The sequence below is a fragment of the Lissotriton helveticus genome, chromosome 9, assembly GCF_964261635.1.
Source record: "Lissotriton helveticus chromosome 9, aLisHel1.1, whole genome shotgun sequence".
In the NCBI taxonomy this organism is placed as follows: Eukaryota; Metazoa; Chordata; class Amphibia; order Caudata; family Salamandridae; genus Lissotriton; species Lissotriton helveticus.
In genome coordinates this window covers 954736473-954760252 of record NC_136070.1, presented here as the reverse complement: position 1 = coordinate 954760252, position 23780 = coordinate 954736473, and the positions used below count along the sequence as shown (strand labels likewise).

The following is a 23780-nucleotide window of genomic DNA, read 5'->3' as shown; positions in this document are numbered from 1 at the left end:
CTGTCGCTAGGCATTTTGTAAACACTCTTGGAGCCGTGGTTCCTCCGAAGGGGAGAACCTTGAATTGGTAGTGTTGACCTTCTACTGTGAACCTGAGGTATTTCCTGTGAGCTGGATGGATGGGTATGTGAAAATACGCGTCCTTGAGGTCCAATGTTGCTAAGAAGTCTCCTTGCTTTAGCAACGGGAGCACTTGCTGTAGTGTGATCATATGGAAGTGCTCCGACAGTATGTATTGATTTAGGGGTCTGAGGTCCAATATTGGTCTGAGGGAATCGTCCTTCTTGGGAATAAGGAAGTATAGGGAGTACACTCCTGTCCCTTGGTGTTGGAAAGGGACGGGCTCTATGGCCCCCTTTTCCAGCATGCATTTCACCTCTTGTTGTAGCAGGGTGATGTGTTCTTTGGACATGGGATGGTGTCTGGGTGGTATGTTTGGTGGGGTAGAAGTGAGTTCCAGGCATAGAGCCATACTGGATAATTTGTCGCACCCACCTGTCCGTGGTAATCGCGTTCCAGACAGGTAGGAATTGTTGGAGTCTGCCTCCGACCGGTGTTAGGTGGTCTGGAGGTAGCATGATGAAGTCACTGTTTTGTGGCAGTGAAGGCTCTGGTATTATTGCCTCCATGTCCTCTTCCCTTATTATTGTTGCCCCTATAACCTCCTCTGTTGGAGGTTTTGGTGAAGGGACTTTGTGTGTTGCCTTTGTACGAAGATGACGTTTGCGAGGTATTGCCTCGTGTAGCTGCCCTGTATGAGGAGCGTCGAAAGGAACTTCTATGTTGCTGAAACTGCAATGCGCCCATTGACTTTGCGGTTTCTGTGTCCTTTTTCATCTTGTCTAAAATTGTGTCGACAGCAGGGCCAAAAAGAAAGTCCTGATTGACTGGCTGGTTAAGAATAGTGGACTGCACTTCGTTCTTAAAGCCTGAAATACGCAGCCATGCATGTCGGCGTAGTAAAACGCTAGTGTTAATAGACCTGGCTGCGGTGTCGGCTGCGTCAAGCGCACATTTGATGGAGGCGTTTGTAATGAATTTTTCCTCCTGTATGAGGTCATTAGCTTGGGCTTTAAAAGGCTCAGGTAGGTGTTGCATTAAGCTTTCAAGCTGGTCATAGTGCGCCCTGTCGTAACGGGCTAGCAGAGCTTGTGTATTCGCAATCCTCCATGAATTGGAGGCTTGTGCTGCTACCCTTTTACCTGAGGCCTCTAGTATCTTTGATTCTTTATCGGGGGGAGGTGCTTCACCCGTTGTCTGTGAGTTGGCCCTTTTCCGTGCATTAACCACTACCAGTGAGTCTAATGGTAACTGCCCTTTGATGTAGGTAGGGTCTGCTCTATACTTTTTCTCAATTCTGGGATTGATTACCCTTGCCCTGGCTGTATCTTTAAATATGTTAGGTGCGTGTTTTAACACTCCCTTTAACATAGGAAGTGTTCTGACACTTTTTTCTGAAGTAGGGAAGGTGTCAAACAAGAAGTCTTCTTCCACAGGGTCATTATGCAGGTCTACATTGTGGTACTGCGCTGCCCTGTCTATTAGTTGGTTGAAAACAATGGTGTCATCAGTAGGTGACGGCTTAGTTGGATAAGAGGATACATCAGGGATGGGATGGGTGTTTTTAAGGGTCAGTTGGCTCCTCCCATGGTTCATTCTGTGGGTCAGGATCTGGTGGATAATCATATTCAGGCTGTGGATCCTCCCCTGTGTTCCCCTCATTGTCCCCATAGAGAGAAGGAGAGTAAGGAGCAAAAGGTGTAGTAGGCATAATGGGATACAAAGGAATGAAGGGTTTAGAGGGAGAAGTCCCAAAGTCCTTTTTCTTTAGTGGAATAGGGGAATAAGAGCCAGTGTCCAGTGGCCTCTTCTTCCTGTGCAGGATTGTGACTTTACCAGTGTCAGGATTAATATATATTTTTGCCTGGTCGTCTGATGGATCTGGATGGAAGAGTTCTTCCTCTACAGTCCTTGGTTCGATGACACCTTCTGATTCGATGTCTTTTGGTGCCTTTGTGCTTTTCTTCGGCTCGGGCCCTTTCTTCGGGTCGACGAGTGATTTCGGGTCCACCGGGTCTTTTGGTTCGACACGTTTCTTGTGCTCGACAGGCTTTTTTGGTTGACTGTCCTTTGCCGAGTCGATGGGCTTTTTGGGATCGACTGGTGTTTTTGGAGCACTTGTCCTTTGGTCAATAGCCTTCTCCGGCCGGGTTACAGGCTTCGGTACGGCACCCTTTTTCTCGGCGACCTTTGCGGGGTCGACGACCTTCTTTGGTTCGGCGCCCTTCAGCTGGGTGTTCTTGTTCGGTCCGACGACCTTTTTTGGGTTGACGGTTGTTTTTGGCTCAACGCCTTTTGGCTGAACGGCCTTCTTTGGGTCGACTGTTTTCTTTGGGTCGACGCTTTTGGGCTGTACGGCCTTCTTCGGTTCGACGACCTTTTTTGGCTCTGGAACCTTCTTAGGGGTGACGTTACTTGGCCCTGGGGCCTCTGAAGGCTTAGGTTTCGTGCCGTGCCGGATGGCGGGGCTGTCGAATGTTTTTTCGGATCTTGGCTAAGGCCTCTTGGCGATGCCTCGACCGGAGCCTTAGGTAACGTGGTAATTGGTGTTGGGGTCAGTGTCGGGGGCAGTGTACTCACGATTTGTCCCGGTGGGATGTCGTCACCGGAGTCTGAGTAGTCATCAACGATGACGATCTCTAGGTCCGAGTCTGGTGCTTCTGGAAGATCTTGGTCATCATCGAAGATGTTGTCCGGTTCCGGTGCCTGTCGCTGCATCTCTTGCCTAGCGGCCCGTCGAATCGGTATGGTTTTCTTCGACTGAAATTGGGCGCAGGCTGTGCTGGTTTCTTCCTTATGGTCTGGGGAAAGGCACTTGTTGCATAAAGGCACAGTATGCGGGAACTTGGAGTGGCATTGTGGGCACCCTTTGAACGGGCTCCTTTCCATCGACGGTAGGCTCACGTATCGTCGAAAAGGCCAAACAGCCCGCGTCGACGACCGAGTCGTGATGGAAAGCTTGGTCGAGTCAAGAGGTACCGAGAGAGAACAATACCGTCGAAGCCGAAGGCCTTTTGGCCTTTAGAAAAGTTTTGTTTCGACTCCGAAGTTGGAGTATAGGAGTAACATCCGAACCCAATGGCGGAAAAAAACAATCTGAGGATGGATAAGATGCCCATGCGCACTGTAGTCCAGGGGAGGAGTCACCTATCTCGTGATACTTCGAAGACTCTTCCAGGACAACAAAGTGCAATCATCCGGACCCAACACTAGGCGGCGATCTATGCACAGATATGAATTCAGCAGTCCACATGCCTCAAACTTGTATTATATCAGCAACATACTTACTGGTGTTGAGGCACCCCTAATACCCGAATACGGAGGTATTACTTCATTTAAACAATTAGGGGACTTTAATGAATGACGTTTAAGGGGAGGGCTCCAGTCCTTCACACACCACGTCTGCATGTGATGTACTACCCTGCACACAATTGCTTATCTGAAAACAAGTGAGACAAGAAGCTGAAAAGAAAGATCATTGCTTGCTGTAAAAAAGACACAATATTTTAAACTCAATGTTGTCATAACGTATCCCTCCCCAAAGATGGGAAATCAAGACGGGATCACCACACCTCCACTCCATCTTCCCCAGTGTATCCGCAACGAGTGACTCTGCATCCTGCTACTCCGAAGACCGTCATTGTAGCGCTTGTCATAAAGGGAAGCTTACTTAGATCATCAGACACGCCCTCCTGCAGAACCCGCACCATGGAAGGACCTGCAAAACAAAGCATCAGAAACTGTAACAAGATCATTTGAGACACAATTGGCTGGAGGAATGAAATTGAATAGCTACAAAACCAAGTGCCACATGCATCAAACTGTGCATTTGCGATTCCTAAATTGCGATTTTTAGGAAATCCCAATTTAGGAATCAGAAATGGCGATTCCTACACATTCCTTATTTGCGACTCGCAAATTGTGATTCGCAAATAAGGAATTCATTCCTATGGGCCTTTCAATGGGAATGGCATGCGCAATTTGAGAGTACCAAATAGGTACTCGCAAATTGCGCATGCAATTTCAATGGTGCCAAAAGGACACCCTGATGCACCCCTGAAATTGCAATTCCAACACATGTTGCACACACACATGCCCCAAGGACATGTATGTGTGCAACATAGAACTTTGAAAAATGCACTTTTGTGCATTTTTCAAATATCTTGCAAATTACCTTAATCTTTGAATTGCTGGTAATATGCGCTTAATTGCGAAATCGCAATTTTTTTTGGGTTGTTGCATTGCATTTAGGGAATTGCAATTTGTGATCCCCTAAATGCAATCGCAATAAAAGTAATCGCAGTTTTAGTGATTGCGACCACAATTTTTGCATTTGGGATGCATCATCTCAAATGCAAAAATCGCTATTTGAGTAAAGGGGCAGATTCACAATTAACAATAATGCATGTGGTCCCAAATATCCTCAATATGTGCCCAGTATCTGGATCGACATCCTTGTATCTATAGCTACTATCAGAACTCTGCTGCCCTCCAATCACCTGTTGTTGTATCTCTACCTTTGACCCATTAGAACCCTCTGCTGCCTTACAGGGGTTCTTGTACACAAATGCTACATATGTACCTAAATACATAGTTTAATATTAGTGAACTCTTCACCATTTCGAGTGCTTCTCTTGGCTGTTATTCGGGGGTTGGGTCCTGGACATCTTTTAAACGAAATGTTTACCTTAAAAACACCGCAGACTAAAAACAATTTAAAAATCCACTCAGAAAGGTCACTCTCTCTTAAGAGATCCAAATGTAAAATGTACTTTGTAGAGTAAAATTGAAGAAAGGAGCCGGAAGGCTGCAAATCATGCCTTTTTTAAAAAAGGGACATATCTAATATTGCTTTTGGAAATGATAAAAAATGCTAAATTATGTAGCCAAATGCCCTGAACGGCTCTGCTGCCCTCATCCTTTGGAGGCGAACAACTAACATGCATTAAGGCAAACCACCTGGAAAAGGATTACTATAAACAGGAGAGGAGGAGGGGAATGTCTCTAAGCTCTTCTGCTGTGTTTGACATTTTCAAAAACATTACTAGAGATTAAATTCATGTTAGCCACTCAGTTTTGTCTATAAGCAGATTTGCATCAGAGGATGAGGCACCAAGAGTTGCATAAGCATCCTCTGCTTACAAGTCAGCCGTGTATTTTTTAATCTTCATAAGCAGGCAGCTGGGGAATGTATATTTCTATACATGCAGTTTCATTAACCCTTTCAGAGCTAGCTGGGCATGGCAGTCAAACGTTTATTCTAACTTTCACATAGACACAGTAGTAACAGGTTTATCTCCATCACATGATGTATGCATTCAAACAAGTTATACGTCAGATTTCCGCGCAAACCTGACAGGACCAACACAGTACAGCTAATTGCGATGCATCCATTTTTCCCCTACAAATACGTTTCTCACAAAGGTAAAACATAAATCATGGATAATAACCTGAGTGTATTTTTGTCTCGATTCGCAATCAGAAAATGTGTTACTGTTTTCAAAGGCAGAAGCACAACTATGTCTTACGATAAGAATTCTTTTCGAGAACAGTTTCCAAGGATGAAACCCCTGGACTGTAAGCAGGTGTAGAAAATAATATAGATTTTTTCTATTCTGTGCGCTCAATGAATATATATATATATAAATGCATTACCAAAATCTCCATTCGGTCTGGGTTGTCCCAGATACCTAGCTGAACATGGGTCTATCATTTTTCTTTGAAAATAATTTGCGAATATTGGTATTTGTATTTAGTAACCCTGAAACAGTATGAATGTAGGTTAAATACACTCAGAAGTCTACTTTATAGGGTAATCGAAGCGTAGGCATATCAGCTATGTATAGGTTCCTATACATGCTCTGGTCTCGATAACATTAAAGCATGCTTTGTTATAAAGATGAACGTGTTTGAGCTGTACTTTGAATTCTTTTTATCTGTAGGGCTTGTCTATAGTCATACATAAAAAATTAAAATGAGGTTTCCATTTTTTTTTTTATATGTTTCCTGCTAAAATCCCTCCGTGAACACCACCTAACCAAATTTGAATGCAAGTTCTTTAGTTCCTTTTCACTATAACCTTTAAACGTTATCTTGCAACCAAAATAGTTTTTTCCATAAGTTTTCTTCACATACTAAAATGCAAAGCCTGTATAGGGCTTCAGTCTGGATCTGTAACATGGTGCAAACAGACAGCGAGTTATTAGACTGAGTGAATGCGGGGTACAATAGTGACAATCTGCTTCTGTTACCTTGCAGCGCGAGGAGACCATTATCCATACCCTCCAGGTCCACGTCCTGTCCTGCAGTTTTGAACTCTTTGACCTTATTCTAGATTATAAAAAGGTGAAAGGAAGAGGACAATTGATTAGTGCAAGGACAGGATGATGAGATTCCAAATTTGTAAAATTCCACACATCTGAAAATGCAAGGGAAAGGCGGAAGGCCACATGTTGATTCACCAAAAGTCAAGACGAAGCGAAAGTGACTTCACCCACTCTTTGAACCCTAATGACACTATACAGCCTCCAGAAGTGTAAACTAGAGAAAGTAACCTTGGCTCTTGGACCCCGGTTTACTTTCTGTTCTGGTTTCATGATCTTCGAGTCCATAGGTTTCAAGGAGATAGCCAAGGCTATCAAAGGGCAAACCAAGGTTACGAACAGCTACCATTGGCTATTCCTAATTGAGTGATGACTGTCATACTAGGTGCGAGGAAAGTCACCAGACCCAAGCAGACGTCAGAAAGCATATGCAAGCCAGCATGGTGGGGCTAATGGTTAGGCTAGGATTCACCCCATCTTTTAACAAGACACACACACCCAACTGAAAAGAAAGAACTATGAATGAGGTTGGATGATTTTTAATAAAGCCTAATCTTGCAGAACAGAAGTTGTAAACAGCAGTAATGCGGGAGAGATCTAGTATTCCCATACCTGCATCAGGGCAAAGTCCTTTGCTGCACAGCCGGCATTAGACACCACATACAGATGACTCTCTGATGTGTTGGTGACGATAAGGTCATCGATGATCCCTCCTTTATCATTGGTGAAAAGCGAGAGAGTACCCTGCAACCATGGAAAGCATGACAAAACAGTATAAAAGACTGAAACGTACAAACCTACAAAGATCATGCTCCCAACCCATGTCCCTCTGATAGCTAACAGTAAAAAAGTAGAATACAGCGTTATTTGAATAACTAAAGGTCATCAAAATCCCCTCATCTCTCTTCCATCTCATTTCCTTTCTGCATTTTAGAGGAGTATATTTACTGCAATTAAATGCTACTTTTCACATTCCTGAATTTCTGATTGCCTCCCTTCTGATATAAAGCCCTACCTGTGTGCAGATAGCACGTGGATATTTACAGCAAAGATGTTATAAGGATTTGTAAAGCGTAACTAATCACCCGTGGGGTATCCAGGCACTGGAGCAGTTGTGAAAGTCGTTTGCAAGGTCTTCAGCTTCCTGTGGAATTCCGGAAGCGAGGGGGTGGATTTTGGGTGTAGCAGGAGGTCGTTCCATGTTTTGGGTGCAAGGAATGAGAAAGATAGCCCTCTTGTCCCGCTTCTATGGATGCAGGGTGTGTGTGTGTGAGAGAGAGAGGGAGGGTGTCTGGTGGGCTGGTTGAAGAGGAGGCGGTAGTTGAGGTATGCTGGTCCAATGTTGTGCCATGTATGCATGTGTGGGGAGTTTGAATTGGCACATTTGTTTATCAGCAGCCAGTGTAGATCCCCGAGGTTAGGCGTGAAGTGGGTACGCCGGAGGAGTTCCAAGACGAGTCTGGCAGCGGCGTTCTGGATGGTCAAAAGATGGTGCGGGAGGTAGTTGGGGAATACGACACAGCTGTAGTCTAGTCTGCTGGTGATTAGGGCTTGACTGACGTCACGTCTCGTGCTCTTGGGAATCTATATGAAGATTTTTTTTAAGGATGCTTAGCATGTGGAAACAGGAGGAGCTGTCTACGTTCACCTGAGCGGCTATGTTGAGATACTTACTTAGCTTTAAAAAGATAATTAACATGTGTCTAATTCTTTATCCTTGAGCTTTGTGTTGCAGCTCCTGTCCATCATTTTTAATATCTACTTCAGTAGCTGCAGACGTGAGAACTAAAAGCTCGAAACTGGGCCTCACCAGAGGAACTTCGCTGCCACACATCACAGGCATCTAGGGGGTCTTTTTCACCAAATTAATCGTACTTGTCGCTACCAGTGAGTTGGTTGCCAGATGTGTCCATTAAACGAGCCAGAGGACAGGACGACAAAGAAGTTGTGTAAAAAGCAAAAGTCTATCTGACTGAACCAGCCGATAAACAAAGCTCAGTATTTCTCACATTAAGTTATTAGAATTCATTTCTTTTTGAAGTTCCGAAGGTGTCACTTATCAGGACTTTAGCAAGAATGGTGGCATCAGAGGGCACACCAGAGATGAAAACCAACAAAACCCAAAAAACATCCTTACACATGCCAAATAATGCTATGCACCTCTGAAGAGAACACAATCATTAGTCATGGTTTGATGATGGGGATACATAGATATAAGGTGAAAATGGTAATAATAAGCAAAACCATCAAAGGTTGTAAATAAGGCTCACTAGACAATATTTATGGATTAACTAAACGGGATTTAGTGCATGAATAACTACACTTATCAGAATGTATACGTATAATATTTATATTAGGAGACATGCCAGTATGCAGTACTGGGGGGCTTTGCTTAGATTAGCATTCAGTTGTGAACTTAAAATAATGTATACCTGTTTTTAGGTATACCATCAAAAGTTTGATTACTTATGAGGCCAAAGATACTATAAAAGTAGTCAAAAAAGTGGTCACAAATTTGTCACCACTATTTTTTTTGCGAACCGACCTATGTAGTAATAGGTCGGTTCACGGAATAATGAGATGCAGAATTATCTGCCTATTTTTTTTTTAACCAGATTTTATTGGGGTTTTGCATACATATTTCATAATCCTGATACATTCACTGCATATCCTCAAGAAAAAGCATTGAAATGTCATTGTCATCCCCATTTCGTTCAACCTTGTGAACATTTCCAACTCCCCCCGAACCCCTTGAGTCGATTCCAGCTTCTGCATGTCAGCTTATGTGATATGCACATACCCTTTGGGGGTCGCTGCTGAGTGGTGCGTGTAGACTATATGAGGGGGGTAAAATCAAGGAGGGATTGCTAACTGTACGACTCGGCTCATTCTATCTCCTCCGTGTTCAGGCGATGAAGGACGTGAGGGCACTGCCATTCAGCATCCAGGTTCATTGCTATTAATTAATCCACTAGCCCTTTGCAGGCCCTGGCTGTGTCTAGTGTGCCAATGCCATGCCGGGCTTCCTTCAGAAGTACGTTCCCTTCATAACTCGCTCATTTTTGTAGTTCTCTCCTCCATGTCACGACTCTCTGTCCTCCCGTCGAGTTCCAGTTCCTGGTGATATCCTGTTTGGCCAGGACATATTCAAGATCCTGGAATTTCCCTGTCACTTTGGTTTTAGCTGTGTGCAGGAACCATCCCAATAGGCAATGACTCTGAGTGTGAGGAATATCCCTCTCTGTAATATTTTCCACTCTATTTGGGACCTCCTCCCAAAAGGTGCCCAGAACGGGGCACTCCCAGAACAGGATATGCGCTTGCCTTTCCCTACATCGGGGGCAAGCTGCTTCCTCCGACTGGAAATATCTTCTAATTCTCACAGTTGTAAGGTAAGCCCTATTCAGGATATAGTAGTTAATTAATGTAAAACACTCATTTCCCGAAACTTTCAGAGTCCTCTCACTATGGTATCCCAGTCCGCCTCAGGAATCGGAGACCCCAGTTCCTCTTCGCTGTGCAGTTGCAGTCGCTCCATTTGCCCTTGGAGATCATGACGTATCGCTTTGTAAAGACATGAGACTGCTTTGATCATGTCTGCTGAAAAAGCATATATCAGCAGCACTCAGCGCCCGTGGTTCTGTGGACCCAGTACCCCAATGTTTCCTGAACACCGAGGTGAGTGCCCTGTGTAGGAGGAAATTACTTTGGGATAGATCAAATTCTGCACTGTGGGTCGCCGTCTTATACGTAATAATACTTTTGTAAGAACAGAGGACATTTGTGTAAATGGGTTCAGGGCCCTGTCAGGGTTCCTTCTGGCTGTCATTCATTGGATCAACCGGTTGAACTGCGTCTTGATGTAGTACACTTCAAAGACTGGAACCGCCAGCCCTCCAGTTGCTGTGGAGCGCTGTAACGTGGCCAGTACCACTCGTCTGCGGCCCGGTCCCCAGGTGAACGATACCATCTGGAAGTCTAGATCTCGGAACACCGTGCGGGGGATTCACACTGGAAGTGTGCCAAAGTAATATAGTAATCGTGGCAACACAATCCATTTTCAGGAGAACCACCGTGCCCACTTCTGATAACGGCAACGATTTCCAAAACTCCATGGAGGAGCGGAGGGAGCGTACTGCTCTACCCACATTGCCTTCCAGGAGATCAAAGGTTCCATGATATAGGTTTACCCCTAGGCACGTCAGGCATCTGGGTTCCCACTCGATGCAGTCCAGCTCATCTGGGGGAGGCCTATTGGGTGCCGTGGGAAAGAGTCAGGATTTCTGCCAAGTCACTGGCAGACCCTAGAGCAAACCAAAGCGTGCCAGCGTACTCCTCTCAAATCCTCTCCCGTATCATGGAGAAATATCAGGAGAACATCCGCATACAGGGTGATGCGATGTTGTGAATCCCGCAGTCAGTCCCTGGTAATCTTGTCCCACTCTCGCGAGGCATGCCAAAGGCTCCATGGCCAGTGCAAAGAGCAGGAGGGACAAGGGGCATGCTAAAAAGCCTACACCTAGGCCCACCCTGCCTAGAACCTCATAAAGGAAGTGTCATTCAAGGATATCAAAAGCAATCTCTGTATCCACTGCGAACACAGACGGTGCAGTTCTATTGTAGTCATCTGCACCTAAAATGTTCAGGAGTTGCCTGATGTTGGTGGCTGTGTCCCGGCCAGGAACGAAGCCGGCCTGATTGGGGTGGATCAGCTTTGACATGTGGGGCAGAAGTCTGGCCGCCAGGATTTTACTCAGTATTTTATAGTCCATGTTTAGCACTGACAACGGTCAGTAGGCCATACAGTCTTAGGTCGGCTTCGCTGGTTTCAAAACCGAATTATGAGGGCTTCCCTGGTGCTGTCCGATAATGTCCCCGCAGCCTGGGCTGCAGCATACAACTACACCAACAAGGGCACCAATTCTCCTGAGTAGTTGGCATAGAACTCCGCCAGGCAGCCCTGAGTTCCTGGGGTTTTGTTGTGCGCCATGTGTTTAATGGCCGCCCCCACTTCCTGGGGGTAATATCTACACCCATCATCTCGGACTCATCTGCTCCCAGCAGTGGTAATTCCATCCCCCCCAGGTAGTCCCGAATTGCACAGCCATCTTGTGTTGGGGTACTGCGGTACAGTTTGGAATAATACTGGGAAAGATGTCATTAATCTCCTCCTTTATGTATGTCCGGTCACCCTCATGATCATCTACCTCGACCACGGGTGAGCCCCTGCTGTTTGGATTTGCCAGCCATGCCAGAAGGGACCCAGGCTTATCCCACTCAGCATGGGTTCAGCCCAGATATTGCTTAAAGTCAAAACATCTAAGTCTTTCAGTCTGTTTCACGACTTCTTCCTCAGCAACCTGCAATCCCAGCTGGAGTTCCGGATGCCCTGGCCGTCTCCGTTCAATCTCTCTAAGGTCTCATTCCGCAGTCAGTACCTCATTCAGGAGCGTACGTCCAATGCCCGTGGCCTCTGCTATACACGGGCCCATTAGGACCTCCTTGAAGGCATCCCACTCCACTAGAGGGGGAGGCGGCCGTACCGTTGTTGTTGAAGTATTGGACTATATTCTCTCAGATCACTTCTCTAAAGACTTGGTCATCTAACGAGTCAGGATGGAGCATCCAGGTAGGTATTGAGGGTCTGGGGTGGGTCCAATTCAATCTGAGGTGAAACAGATTTGTGTCCGATATTGTCCTGGACAAGTATTCAACCATTTGGTCTAGGCTTTGTATATCTGCAGAGCAAAGAAATATATCTAATCAGACATGGATCTCACGTAGGACCGAGTAGTAGGAATAGTCTCAGTCGTGGGGGTGCAGGGTTCTCCAGGAGTCGATCAGTCCCCAGTGATGCTGCCAGCCCCCAAAAGTATGGGCCGTGCACACAGAGTCTCGCTGTGGCGGGTGGGATCTGTCCAGGTGCACGTCAGTCACACAGTTGAAGTTTCCCCTGTAAGTGTAGGGGACATCAGGTACGGAGCCAGGTGCCGTGTCAGATGAGTTAACAGGGTCATATATGTTCATGATATTCAAAGCACGACCGTCCAATCAGCCCCGCACCACTGTGCAGCAGCCTTATGTGTCAATCAAAATGTCTTTGTGTTGAAATGGGACCCACACTCTGACCCAAATCATCACCCCTATAGGATGTGCAGAGTATGTGGTGTAGAATGCCAGGCCTCGCCAGCGTCTCCTCAGCGCCAGGCCCTACCTCGCCGTGAGGCGTCTCTCTTGGAGTAGGGCTAACTATCTGTCAGTTTATATTCATTAGTTAGCTCTCAAGTCACGAGCGGTGATTGGCAATATTGAAAGGCATTTTTCATTTTAGAAAACATTAATGAGAGCACGAAGTGGTGGTTCCATGGACCATTACCTACTCCCCAAGAAGCTGCCACCACAGATCAGTTACCACCTGAACATGTGATTAGATAATTGATCAAAGATTTGCGACTGACATTCCAGTCTCAAACCCAATGATACATAGCTTAGTGAATATCAGTTTGGTAGAGATGTCCTTATTACCCCCCTTCCAAATTGCAATTAGATGATCATTTCTAAACCCATTTTGCGATTTGGAAAAACGTGTGATTTGAAAAAACGTTTCTGAATCGCAAAAATGAACTTAGTACATCTGTAAAAGGGTTTTTGCGATCGCACAGCCTGGATATTATCAAATCAGAGGGTTTACGACTGCAAGAACCCTTAGTACATCTTATCCCCAAGACACTAAAACATGCAAAAAAATGCAGACATGAGTCTTCATTAGGAGTGGCTTGGAAAAACTCATGGATTTTCCTCCTTCTGCTTACACCCACCAGAGATATTGGTAATTCCATTGGCATAATTGGGTTTCCATGTTACATGTGACTTATCTAGGCTAAATGACACTGAGCAGCATTATTTATGCTGTACTCCTAATTCAGATGAGCCCGGGGAAGCAATATGCGTCCCCAAAGTCCCACTCCAGGCTCAAAGTTATCGGGCCACACGTAATGAGGCCATACACATGATAGTAAACATTGGTGTTTTGTAAAAAAAAAAAAAACAGCTTTACTTTCTTTCACAATCAGAGGTGGTGCACTAGGATCCTGCGCACAGGTAGAGGTATTCTGCGCTTATAATGTTAATGAAGATGCTATGGTGGAGAAGTACATAAAACAAATACACAAATTGAACAAGAACAACACAAATGTCAGTTTTAAAAAACATAACTGGTTAGTAGCTGAAATTTTAAACACAGACAATAAAAATTAAATTACATTTCAATTTGTTGGACTTACCTGGTTCTGCTTCAGCTCTGCAATGTCTCCAACCACCAGGCTCTCCATGAACTTTACACGGTCTCTGCCAAACACTTTAGTCTGAAAAATACAAAAACATGGTGTGTCTCAAGAAATACTGCTATTCCAACTATCAAATACTAGATCAAATGGATTTACCATACAATCAAATGGATATCACCAAAGCACCATCATACATATAATCCCATGGATATCAACAAAGCACCAGCATACGTATAATCCCATGGATATCAACAAAGCAACAAAGCACAAGCATACGTATAATCCATGGATATCAACAGAGCACCAGCATACGTATAATTCCAAGGATATCAACAAAGCACTAGCATAGTATAATCCCATGGATATTAACAAAAGCACCAGCACACGTATAATCCCATGGCTATCAAGAAAGCACCAGCATACGCCACATGAAGTCTACATGGATTTAGACCAAAGTGTACCAGTGGATGTTAGGAGAGAGTTTTAGGGTAGTATTACCGTGAACAACTAGTTTCCTTGACATGAATGGTTCAAAGAAACACTTCACTATGGTATCTGTATGAGGCCCTAAAACAAAAATGTATAGGCTGGAACAGCAGTGGGCTCCTTGATGCTGGCAGAGTGTAAAGATGAAGGAAGAGGTACAATTGTGCACAAAGTGACTCTTCCGGAGGGGAGGGAGGCAGGGGCAGGAGTAGGCAGGAGGGCAGGAGTAGGTGAGAAAGTAACTTTATAAATAAATACAACAGGCACTCCAGGCTGATTAAAGAAGGTTGCGTAATGGTAGAGTGAAAGTGATAGTTCGCGGGGATTGAAGTGTAAAGGACCACTGGAACAGTCACACAATGGCTACAGGTAGACTATCATGTTGGCGTGAACAGGTAACCAGATTGGGAAAGTCACAGTGCTGTCCAAATATTCTCCTGGGTACTGGAATAGACGCACACTCAACTCACTGTTGACTGGTTGCTAAAGCATATTAGAAGGACTGAATCATATCGGACTGGTGGCTATAGAACTATCACCAACTAGTCACTGATGTTCCTAGCTAAAGTCACATCCATTGATGGAGCCACATGGGACTGCTGAACAAGTCCCAGATGAAGATATGAGGGGATTGGTAGCTACTTGGGCAAAGGACACAAGCAAGGTGGAGAAATAAGGTACTGCTGAGGCCTTTTCTTTGGTGCTTGAGCCAATCAGTAGTTATATGGCCCTATCAACAGTTGGTACCGTAGTTTACTACTGGTGTAGCAGGGTCTTAAACACTACTGCACTCTAAATCTAAATGCATAACCTATTTAATAACGTTCTACACTTGGCTCGCAAATGCTATTGATGGCAAGCAGTCCATGCTTACTTTGAAAATGGAACAGAAGCTTTGTAATGCAGATTCTGTCTTACAGAAGTACTTTATTGTGCTGTTTTCCCATCTTCCCAGTTGGCTAGAATGGTTTGGGTCAACTGGAAGGTCAAGAAAACCTTATTTATTAAAACCAATGCTGTCACAATTCTACCACATGCTCACCAACCACCACACTCTGTTCTAGTATTTTACTGCTCATGCAGCTCAGCACAGGGATTTGCTTTTTTTTTAATGAGCTTGGCTCAAGATAGCCTGTCTGCTTCTGCTGCACATACACTTTGAAATGGGTTTCAAGCAGTGCACCAGACATACCAACAAGTCTTAAGCATCCGCTTGTTACATAGTATGTATAGTGTGTCTGCTAAAAAAAGAGTTCTTGCACTTTATGTAGGGGTATGTGTTGCACAGGAACAGTTTGGAGTCAGTCTGGGGCTATTCTTGCAATACGCCAAACAGGCAAAAACCGCCTGAGAAATATGGCGGGAGTTCCCTGGAGCTCCTGCTGCCATGGCTGCAATGGGAGTGCTCTTGGAGATGGGTGCTAGTCGAAAATTGATAACCTTTATATGTAGGACTCTTTAAGAGGACGGGGTGAAGACTCCCATGATGGCAAGACAGCTGTGTGATTAGGATCTAGCGGAACAGTTGACTGACAGAGTGGAAGGAGACGTGCGCTGGTGAAGGTGATGTCCAGTAACTTATGTTTCCTGCAGGCACACAGTTTTCTCCACTGTACTTATATGACCTCCTCTCAAGCTGCACACAATGTATCCACATAGATCACCAATATCCCCTAAATTCAGGGCATGTGAGGCCACATACCGACATATGGTATGGACCTGTGCCGATTAATATGTACTGGTACCGGGTAATGCATACATTGACATTGATCACAATATACACATTAGTGTTACTATTAAACATTGCATACTATGCACCACAAGCAAATTTAGGATCATGAAAATGCATACAATGGATTAAATCAAGGGGACGATCCATAGACTCCTGTGAGCGAGACCTCAGGATGCTTGAAATTGGAACAAATGAAAGAGCAATATAGGAGATATCTCAATGGTCCACCATGATACAGCCGGTGAAGAAGGCAAAATAATGAGTCAAGTGGAGTGCTGAAAGGAGAGGGAGTGAAGTGCTGAAAGGAGAGGGAGTAGAGGTACAGGAACACTGATCTCTAAAAGCTGAAAGTGATGGGAGTGTGCATATGGGAGAGAGGAGAGTGAGAGGGGTACTTTTTCTGTACATGATGTCCCTAAGGTTCTGGATATCCATGTGATCGACCATGTTAGCACTGCTAACATGATAGAGGAGTGGGGCACAGATGAGAGGGTGCATACGTTTAGTGGTTGATCACAAACTACTGTATTGATTGTACATCTGAGTCCTGAAAATGTAGGCAGAACTGATCTTGGGGCAGAATACTGTGTCTGCAATGTTCTTGCTTTTGTTTGACAAAACTATAATATAACAAATTAACTAGGGGTGTGTGAAATACACATAACTTGCTTTCATGTAATTACATGAAATTAATCGGAATTACGTGAAATGCAAAGCAATCATTTTGCGCTACATTTTACAGAAAATGCATCCTTGCGGCAATTTTTGAGCAGAAGACGCATGAAATAAAAGCACTAGGAATAGCAGTCACTCGTGTTCAGTCATTCCTGTGTATTCAAGGTAAAGTTTGACCACGAATGATGCATAATTATGCAAGGCCTCGCATAAAAATGTTACTAGACCTGCAGGTCTAGTGACTTAAATAGTATACTTGACCTAAATATAATGATCTTGAACCATAAACTGGTTTAGAATTATGTGATTCAGGGCAAATATTTTAATTCACTGAGTCACCATTTTCTTCTTGATCACATGAGAGCACCTTCAAATACTCTAGTCAGCATACCTGCTGTACAAAACACTTCTGTTTGATTCAATAGACTCCACTTTTGCTCCATATATAATTCAAATTTAGCCATATATAGGATACGCATGACTGCTGACTTTCCTCTTAGATCATTAACCGCATTGTCATCAGGGTGGGAGCAGGAATGTTTCTGTAGTTTCAAAACGATCATGTTTAATAAATACATACTTGTATAATGAAATGGTAGCATACTTATTTGTAATCAGAGATTTTCCATTGAAATGGCCACAACATTTGCCACAGACATGTGGTTTTACTGATAAAACGATATAGTGTGCAATGTTTGGAAACTGAGTTTCAGTAAATACGTGTCATTTGTGCCTCACTGAGTAAAGTGCTCTGATTTGTTTTGCTGCTATCAAATCTTTGTTTGCATCACACTTCTGAATTACACAAAAAAGTTCTTTCTTAATTAATTCTTTCTTAATTGCTGATATATTTTGAAATACTTGTACTATTTACAAGCTGTTTAAATGTTGTGCTAGAAAAAACAGACATCTTACAGCTTTCGTTCCACAATGATTATCAGACCCCTCACTTGACAAAAACCTCTAACTGTAATAATCGAGAGAAAAGTAAACACCATTTTCCAGAATAAGATGAGCAACAATTAGTAAAAAGACAAACCGACCTTTGTTCTTGAACAAGCAGCAAATGTTTCAAGATAAAACCAAGATTTAAAGGCCTCTTTATTGCTCATTCGCTTTCTGAAGGAACAGAACACCTGTTCCTTCCAGCTTAAGTTCACTCACCAGAACAGACGAGTAGATGCTAAAAGCAGCTCGACCAGATAAACTCTGACTCGCCATAGAGAGTGTGCGAGTAGATTTTTCGAGGCTTTTATGCAAAGTGGATTAATTGACAGAATTTCACAAATTTCTCATAAGAGGCATAATGCAAAATTGATGAAATTACTCAAATGATGCCAGTGTCAATTCAATTTCACCAAGGCTTACATTTATCCTAAATCATTGAGGGACTATTTTCAGTTAATGTACAAAAAAAAGGATGATACACTTGGCTAAGTATTAATAAGGAAACTGTAGATCTGTGGACTTGACCAGGTGGCTAAGATGGATTCTGCTATGGATTACTTATTTTAAATCGCGCTAGTGCTCGTATATCATAACAAAATCAAAACGTATCAAAAACTGTTGCTACCCTTCCTGGTAACTCTCCCAGATTAGAGACTTTGCTTATGCCAGAAGACCTTCCACCATCTCAACTGGAGCACAAAAACTGAAAAATGGAGAAGGGAATTAATAAAGCATACAGTTGAAGACATCCAGTGAAAAAATAAAGATCGGCCTATGTCCTCCCTTAGCAGAAACGCATATATACACATGTGTGGTCCATCACCTATAAAAACATTTGCTGACAATAGACATGGACAACATACCCACCATACTGTGTAAGCAATATAGAAGATTCAAGTTTCCTTACAATTTATTACATAATTCACATATTGCTTACTGATTGTATCAGCAACCATTATCAAACAAGCACTGGCAAAGCCAGTAGTCTCACTAATGGGACAGCTATTGGCTTTGTCAATTTCTTTTAGCAATGTTCTACAGCAGCACCACCGCTGTACAACATGGCTGAGACAGAACAAGCATTTGCAATGTAATGGGTCTCGCATTTACTAGAGTTTGAGCTATTGGCATTGTAAATGAAAATGCCTTTTATTTACTTACAATATCCACAGGTGGACAATACCCACAGGTTTGAAGAAAAATGTTATACAACAAACAGTTAAGTAACTGTAAGTGAGAGCTATATTAGGGTGACAAGATTTTTAAATCCAAACACAGGGCATTTCCCAAAAATAGAAGGGCTCCAACTTTACATCAACCGAAGAGAATAATGATAGCGCACGTCAACAGAGAAACACACACAACGAGGCACTAAGGGAATAAATAAAATTACATTTTTAAAGTCATTATCATAGCTGTTAATTAAATTGCTTTTTATTAATAGCTGATAGCTAGCCCTGCTTTAGAACACATACAAACCTGCCTCCCATTGTTTTCAGTCGACACGCTCTGAAAACTGGGACATGAGCCAAAGTGGCAGAAATGTGCCAGAACAGCCGATGAAAACTAGACTGTCCCAGCAAATCCAGGGTGTCTGGTCACCCTATGGAATATGCACTTTTTATTGGCAACAGGTAAACCATAGCGCATTTAAAAGATATGTACATTTATAGTTGACAATGGCTAGACTTCTGTAGAGGGCAGGAACACCACAGTAAGGTAAGGAAGATATATTCATTTGTAACAAGCATCTGGTGTGGGAAAGGGGACTTGTTGAGGGCGTGATTAGTACAAGAAGTAGACATGAAACTCACTTGAACCCCAGAATTTAGAAAATAATTTGACATAATGCGTCTACTAGTGTGAAAGTGATGTGCTGCTGCTGACACAGCAGTACAACAGTGTAAAATATACACCATCAGCAAGCAAGAACCAAGTCAGCGGCATTAGGGATGTTTAACCCTTTCGCTGCAGCGGCAATTCCGCCGCAGCGCTAAGGGGCGGGTAGGGCGCGGCGCTCCGACGCTGGTGACGAAACCGCTCCGTCACGCCCCTCGGGTGGGCTGTGCTTGTGACGGAGTGGTTCTGTCACGGCCCCGCCCACTCAATAGAACGCGCCGCGCGGGCCGTGACGGAGCCGCTCCGTCACCAGCACAGCCCACCCGAGGGGCGTGACGGAGCGGTTCCATCACCAGCGTGGGAGGGGTTAATCGGTGATTGTTTAGGTCTTCTTTGAAGATTAGACCATGCAGGAAGTTTAGCCAGGGAGTCATTTTCTAACAAAAGAGTGGAGGGCGGTTTTGCGAAGGTTACTTGGGGCACACAAAAGAAACCGACTCTTAATAGCGGTTACAACTTTTTGGATCACAGTTACTGTGATTGCAAGTACAAAACGCATCCTGACGACAGGTAGACCGCCTGCTTTGCCTACATTGTCTCTGCATATCATGACATTATCAACTTCACCACATCAAATACCTGTACCCAGACACCATTTACTTATCATGATCAGTGACAGGGCTAAAATAAGGTAAGGGGACGCTCTGCTGAATCCTTTTACCTGCCTCGACCCTGTGCTTTGCTTTTTGATTCCTTGTGCTGCGCCTCGCGGTACCCGATTAGCGGGTCCCGCTTCGTGGGGTGTGCTGTCACAGGTCTGTGGACTTAGGACGTGTTGGCCTGGAGTCTGCTGTGGGTGTGTGGGTTGTAAGCAGGGCTGCGAGCAGCGGGATCGGGACTGCATCTCCCAGGAGTCCTCGCTAACCCGAATCGGCATTACCTGGGCCGCTCTCCCTGCTTGCCCCGCCCCGCCAACGATCTTAAAAACCCCAGCCCTTGGATTGCATTTGGGATGCTCTGCTGAATCCTTTTACCTGCCGGGACCCTGTGCTTTGCTTTTTGATTCCTTGTGCTGGGCCTCGCAGTACCCACTTCGCGGGTCCCGCTTTGTGGGGTGTGCTGTCACAGGTCTGTGGACTTAGGAAGTGTTGGCCCCTTGGAGTCTGCTGTGGGTGTGTGGGTTGTAAGCAGGGCTGCGAGCAGCGGGACCGGGACTGCATCTCCCAGGAGTCCTCGCTAGCCCAAATCGGCATCACCTGGGCCGCTCTCCCTGCTTGCCCCGCCCCACCAACGATCTTAAAAACCCCAGCCCTTGGATTGCATTTGGGACGCTCTGCTGAATCCTTTTACCTGCCGGGACCCTGTGCTTGCTTTTTGGATTCCTTGTGCTGCGCCTCGCGGTACCCGCTTCGCGGGTCCCGCTTCGCGGGGTGTGCGGTCACAGGTCTGTGGACTTAGGAAGTGTCGGCCCCTTGGAGTCTGCTGTGGGTGTGTGGGTTGTAAGCAGGGCTGCGAGCAGCGGGACCGGGACTGCATCTCCCAGGAGTCCTCGCTAGCCCGAATCGGCATCACCTGGGCCGCTCTCCCTGCTTGCCCCGCCCCACTAACCAAAGTCCCTATATCAACCAATTGTTATTCCCGCTGCGCGGGAGCACGCGGGAGAAGCCCGGGACAAGGGCGGGGCCGTCTGCGGCCGTCAGAGGCCGGAGGAGACTGGACTGGGCCAAGGCTCTTGGCTCTTCGCCTGAGACTGTGGTAGCTGTATTATTTGCTGTGTAAGTGTTCCTCTCTCGTATTGGGCTCTACGCTAGTTAGGGATATTCTGAGTTGCTTAGCTGTCATTTCAGTGAAAATTTTTATTAGAGTCTAGTGTTCGCGGTTCTTGCTGCTTCCTCTCTTTGCTCTGGTGAGGAGCATGGAGTGCCGCGAAAGTAGAAGTATGGCAGCGGCGGGTAGTAAAAAATTGACAGGCACTTTAGATGATTTTATTGTGCGTACTAATTCGTTGATCGATCAAGGCATTGTACTTATGGAAAGAAGGGTTTCCCAGGACTTGGCTTTTGCCGAAAGATCGTCTTTGGGTCTTATTGGTTCTGCCTGCACCCCTGATACTTCATCTCATATACCCAATCCTGTGCAGGTCCTTGCTGATATTCACATTGTGCACTGTAGTGAGTCAGGCTCACGAGTTTTATCACCCCTTAATCCCCAGGTTCAGGCTCATAACCTTACAGGGATTAGTTTGGACACTAACCAGGCATATCATCAGGCAGACACCCAGGTAGTGACTGTAAATGAACAAATGAGGGGGAGACGGGAGGGGGCAATTCCTAAACGCAAGCTCCCAAACACTAACATCACTGGAGCTAAGAAAGCTCTTGTTACTACAGCCGGGAATACTAGTATTGATTCGAATGAGAGGGGCGGACTGGTAGAGTCGAGAGATTCTGGCAATGAAGTCATCAGTCAGAAAACCGGGGCGGCAGTAGCCCCGGTTGAGGTTGCCAGTTTACCCCTGAACATCATCGATGATACCATCTTGGATAACTCCCTAGTTGACATCCTCGAGGATAGCATCATAGCCAATAGGGAGAGGGATGATCCATCAGGGGTGGCTAATGGGGAGGAGGAGCCTATAGGCTGCATCATAACCAAAATTGTTAAAACCCTACTCGCACCCCTAGAAGCTAGGCTTCATGGCATTGAAAAAGTGCTCCATGACATACACAAGGACATAAGGTTTCATGATAGTAACTTTTTCAACAGGACCACCAATGCCACCACTGAAGCCAGCAAATCTAGGCTTGAGGGTAAGAGTGCAACAGTGACAAAAAATAAGATGCCCAAAAAATCGGTAATAAACCCCCCCAACCACATGATTAATAAAGAGAGCACCCAAACCTCCACATTAAATAAGCCCATTGACCAAGCCAACGTAAAAGGCCCCGCTTTCCCTACCTCAAAACCCGTCCCAGCCTCCCATCAAAATAATTTGACACGGCAAAACATCCATCTACCGCCAGGTGCTTGTTCTTATGTGATTATCTTGACGGGGGTAACGGAACTGGTCCCCCCAAATACAGAAAACTTTCATGCGCTCAAAAATAAGGTATGCCACTGGCTGGCTAATAATTATCCTTTACCTCCAAATTTTTGTGGTAATATTTTAATGGTTGAGAGAACGCCTTGGGTAGGACAAAATAGGAAAAGAATACAGGGGGACTGCATAGTAGTGACCTTTGAGGATTCCCGCATCGCGGAATACATCTGTCGGGGGAATCCTCGTAGCAATAATGATACCTTGGTCACGGCTAGGCCCCTGTCCTATTTTTATATGCCCAATGACCAACGGGATAACAGATGGAGTTGGCTTAAAAACCCAAATCATCATAGAGGAGCGTTGAGACAAGAGGTGCCCAGGGAAAAGAACCCTTATAGTTGGGGCAGCGGTGGTGAGGAGGGGTGGAACCTGGTTCAGAGAAGAGGAGGTAGACAGAACAATGACTATAAACATCATGCAGATAGCCTCAGGGCCAATGGTATGTTTTCTGGACAACCTTATAACCATGCCCATGCTCACTATCCACTAGATAACTTTGGTAATAGCCCAACGACAAATCAGTATGACTGCCTGTCCGATCTGGGTTGGGTGGATTGACAGCAGGCGGGCAAAGTATTAGGATATGACAAAGGAAATAGGACCAACCCTGTCTCACCCGCAAAATTGGTCCCGGAGACCGGGGTCTTAAGCGTGGACACCAGGGAACTTGTTCCCGCTGTCCATGAGCTGGGTAAAGGTAGGATCCAATATCTAGCCCTAACAGTCAACTGGTGGGTATAGATGCATCTAGAGATAACAGATATATAAAGATAGGAACATGGAACATCGCCGGGCTAAGGAATAAAGTCGATGACCCCATCTGGAGGGAATTTATAGGGACCACAGATATCATCGCCCTACAAGAGACGTGGGATACAAAGAACACACTCACCTTGGATGGATACACTACCTATTCTCTCCCCGCAGTCACCACCACTAGAGGAAGAGCGAGGGGGGGACTGGTAACCTTGGTGGCAGCCAATATCTCAGGCACACACACGGTGATTGCCTCAGGGTCCCCCTATTGTCTGGTAGTCAAAATTGCCAGTAAAGGGGCATATAACGTTTTAATCATGAATTTTTACAATTCTTTTGACAGAGCCACCTCAACTAGCAACCTGACAGCGTTAAATTCTTTTTTAACAGATTATAAGGAGCTGTCGGAAAAAGAATGCTATATAATATTACTAGGGGACTTCAATATCCATAGATGCCCAGACAAATGTTTGCCCAACGATCCTTCTGCCCCTATTGAACAGAGCGAAGCTCATTTTGAGCACACAGAGCAGGGAACCTTATTGGAATACATTTTGGCTGAAAATGGTTTAATG

The 23780-nt window shown here is 44.9% G+C and overlaps 1 protein-coding gene across 1 annotated transcript in view; it reads right to left on the bottom strand.

The window, feature by feature from the left end:
• AMT (aminomethyltransferase) overlaps positions 1-23780 on the bottom strand; it is a 197694-nt gene that overhangs the window by 50958 nt on the left and 122956 nt on the right. Inside the window, exons 3-6 of the mRNA XM_078661218.1 lie at positions 13667-13747; positions 6996-7127; positions 6312-6390; positions 3633-3778 (exon numbers count right to left, since the gene is read on the bottom strand). Coding sequence (XP_078517344.1) covers positions 3633-3778; positions 6312-6390; positions 6996-7127; positions 13667-13747 — 438 coding nt within the window. The remainder of the gene's footprint in view (positions 1-3632; positions 3779-6311; positions 6391-6995; positions 7128-13666; positions 13748-23780) is intronic.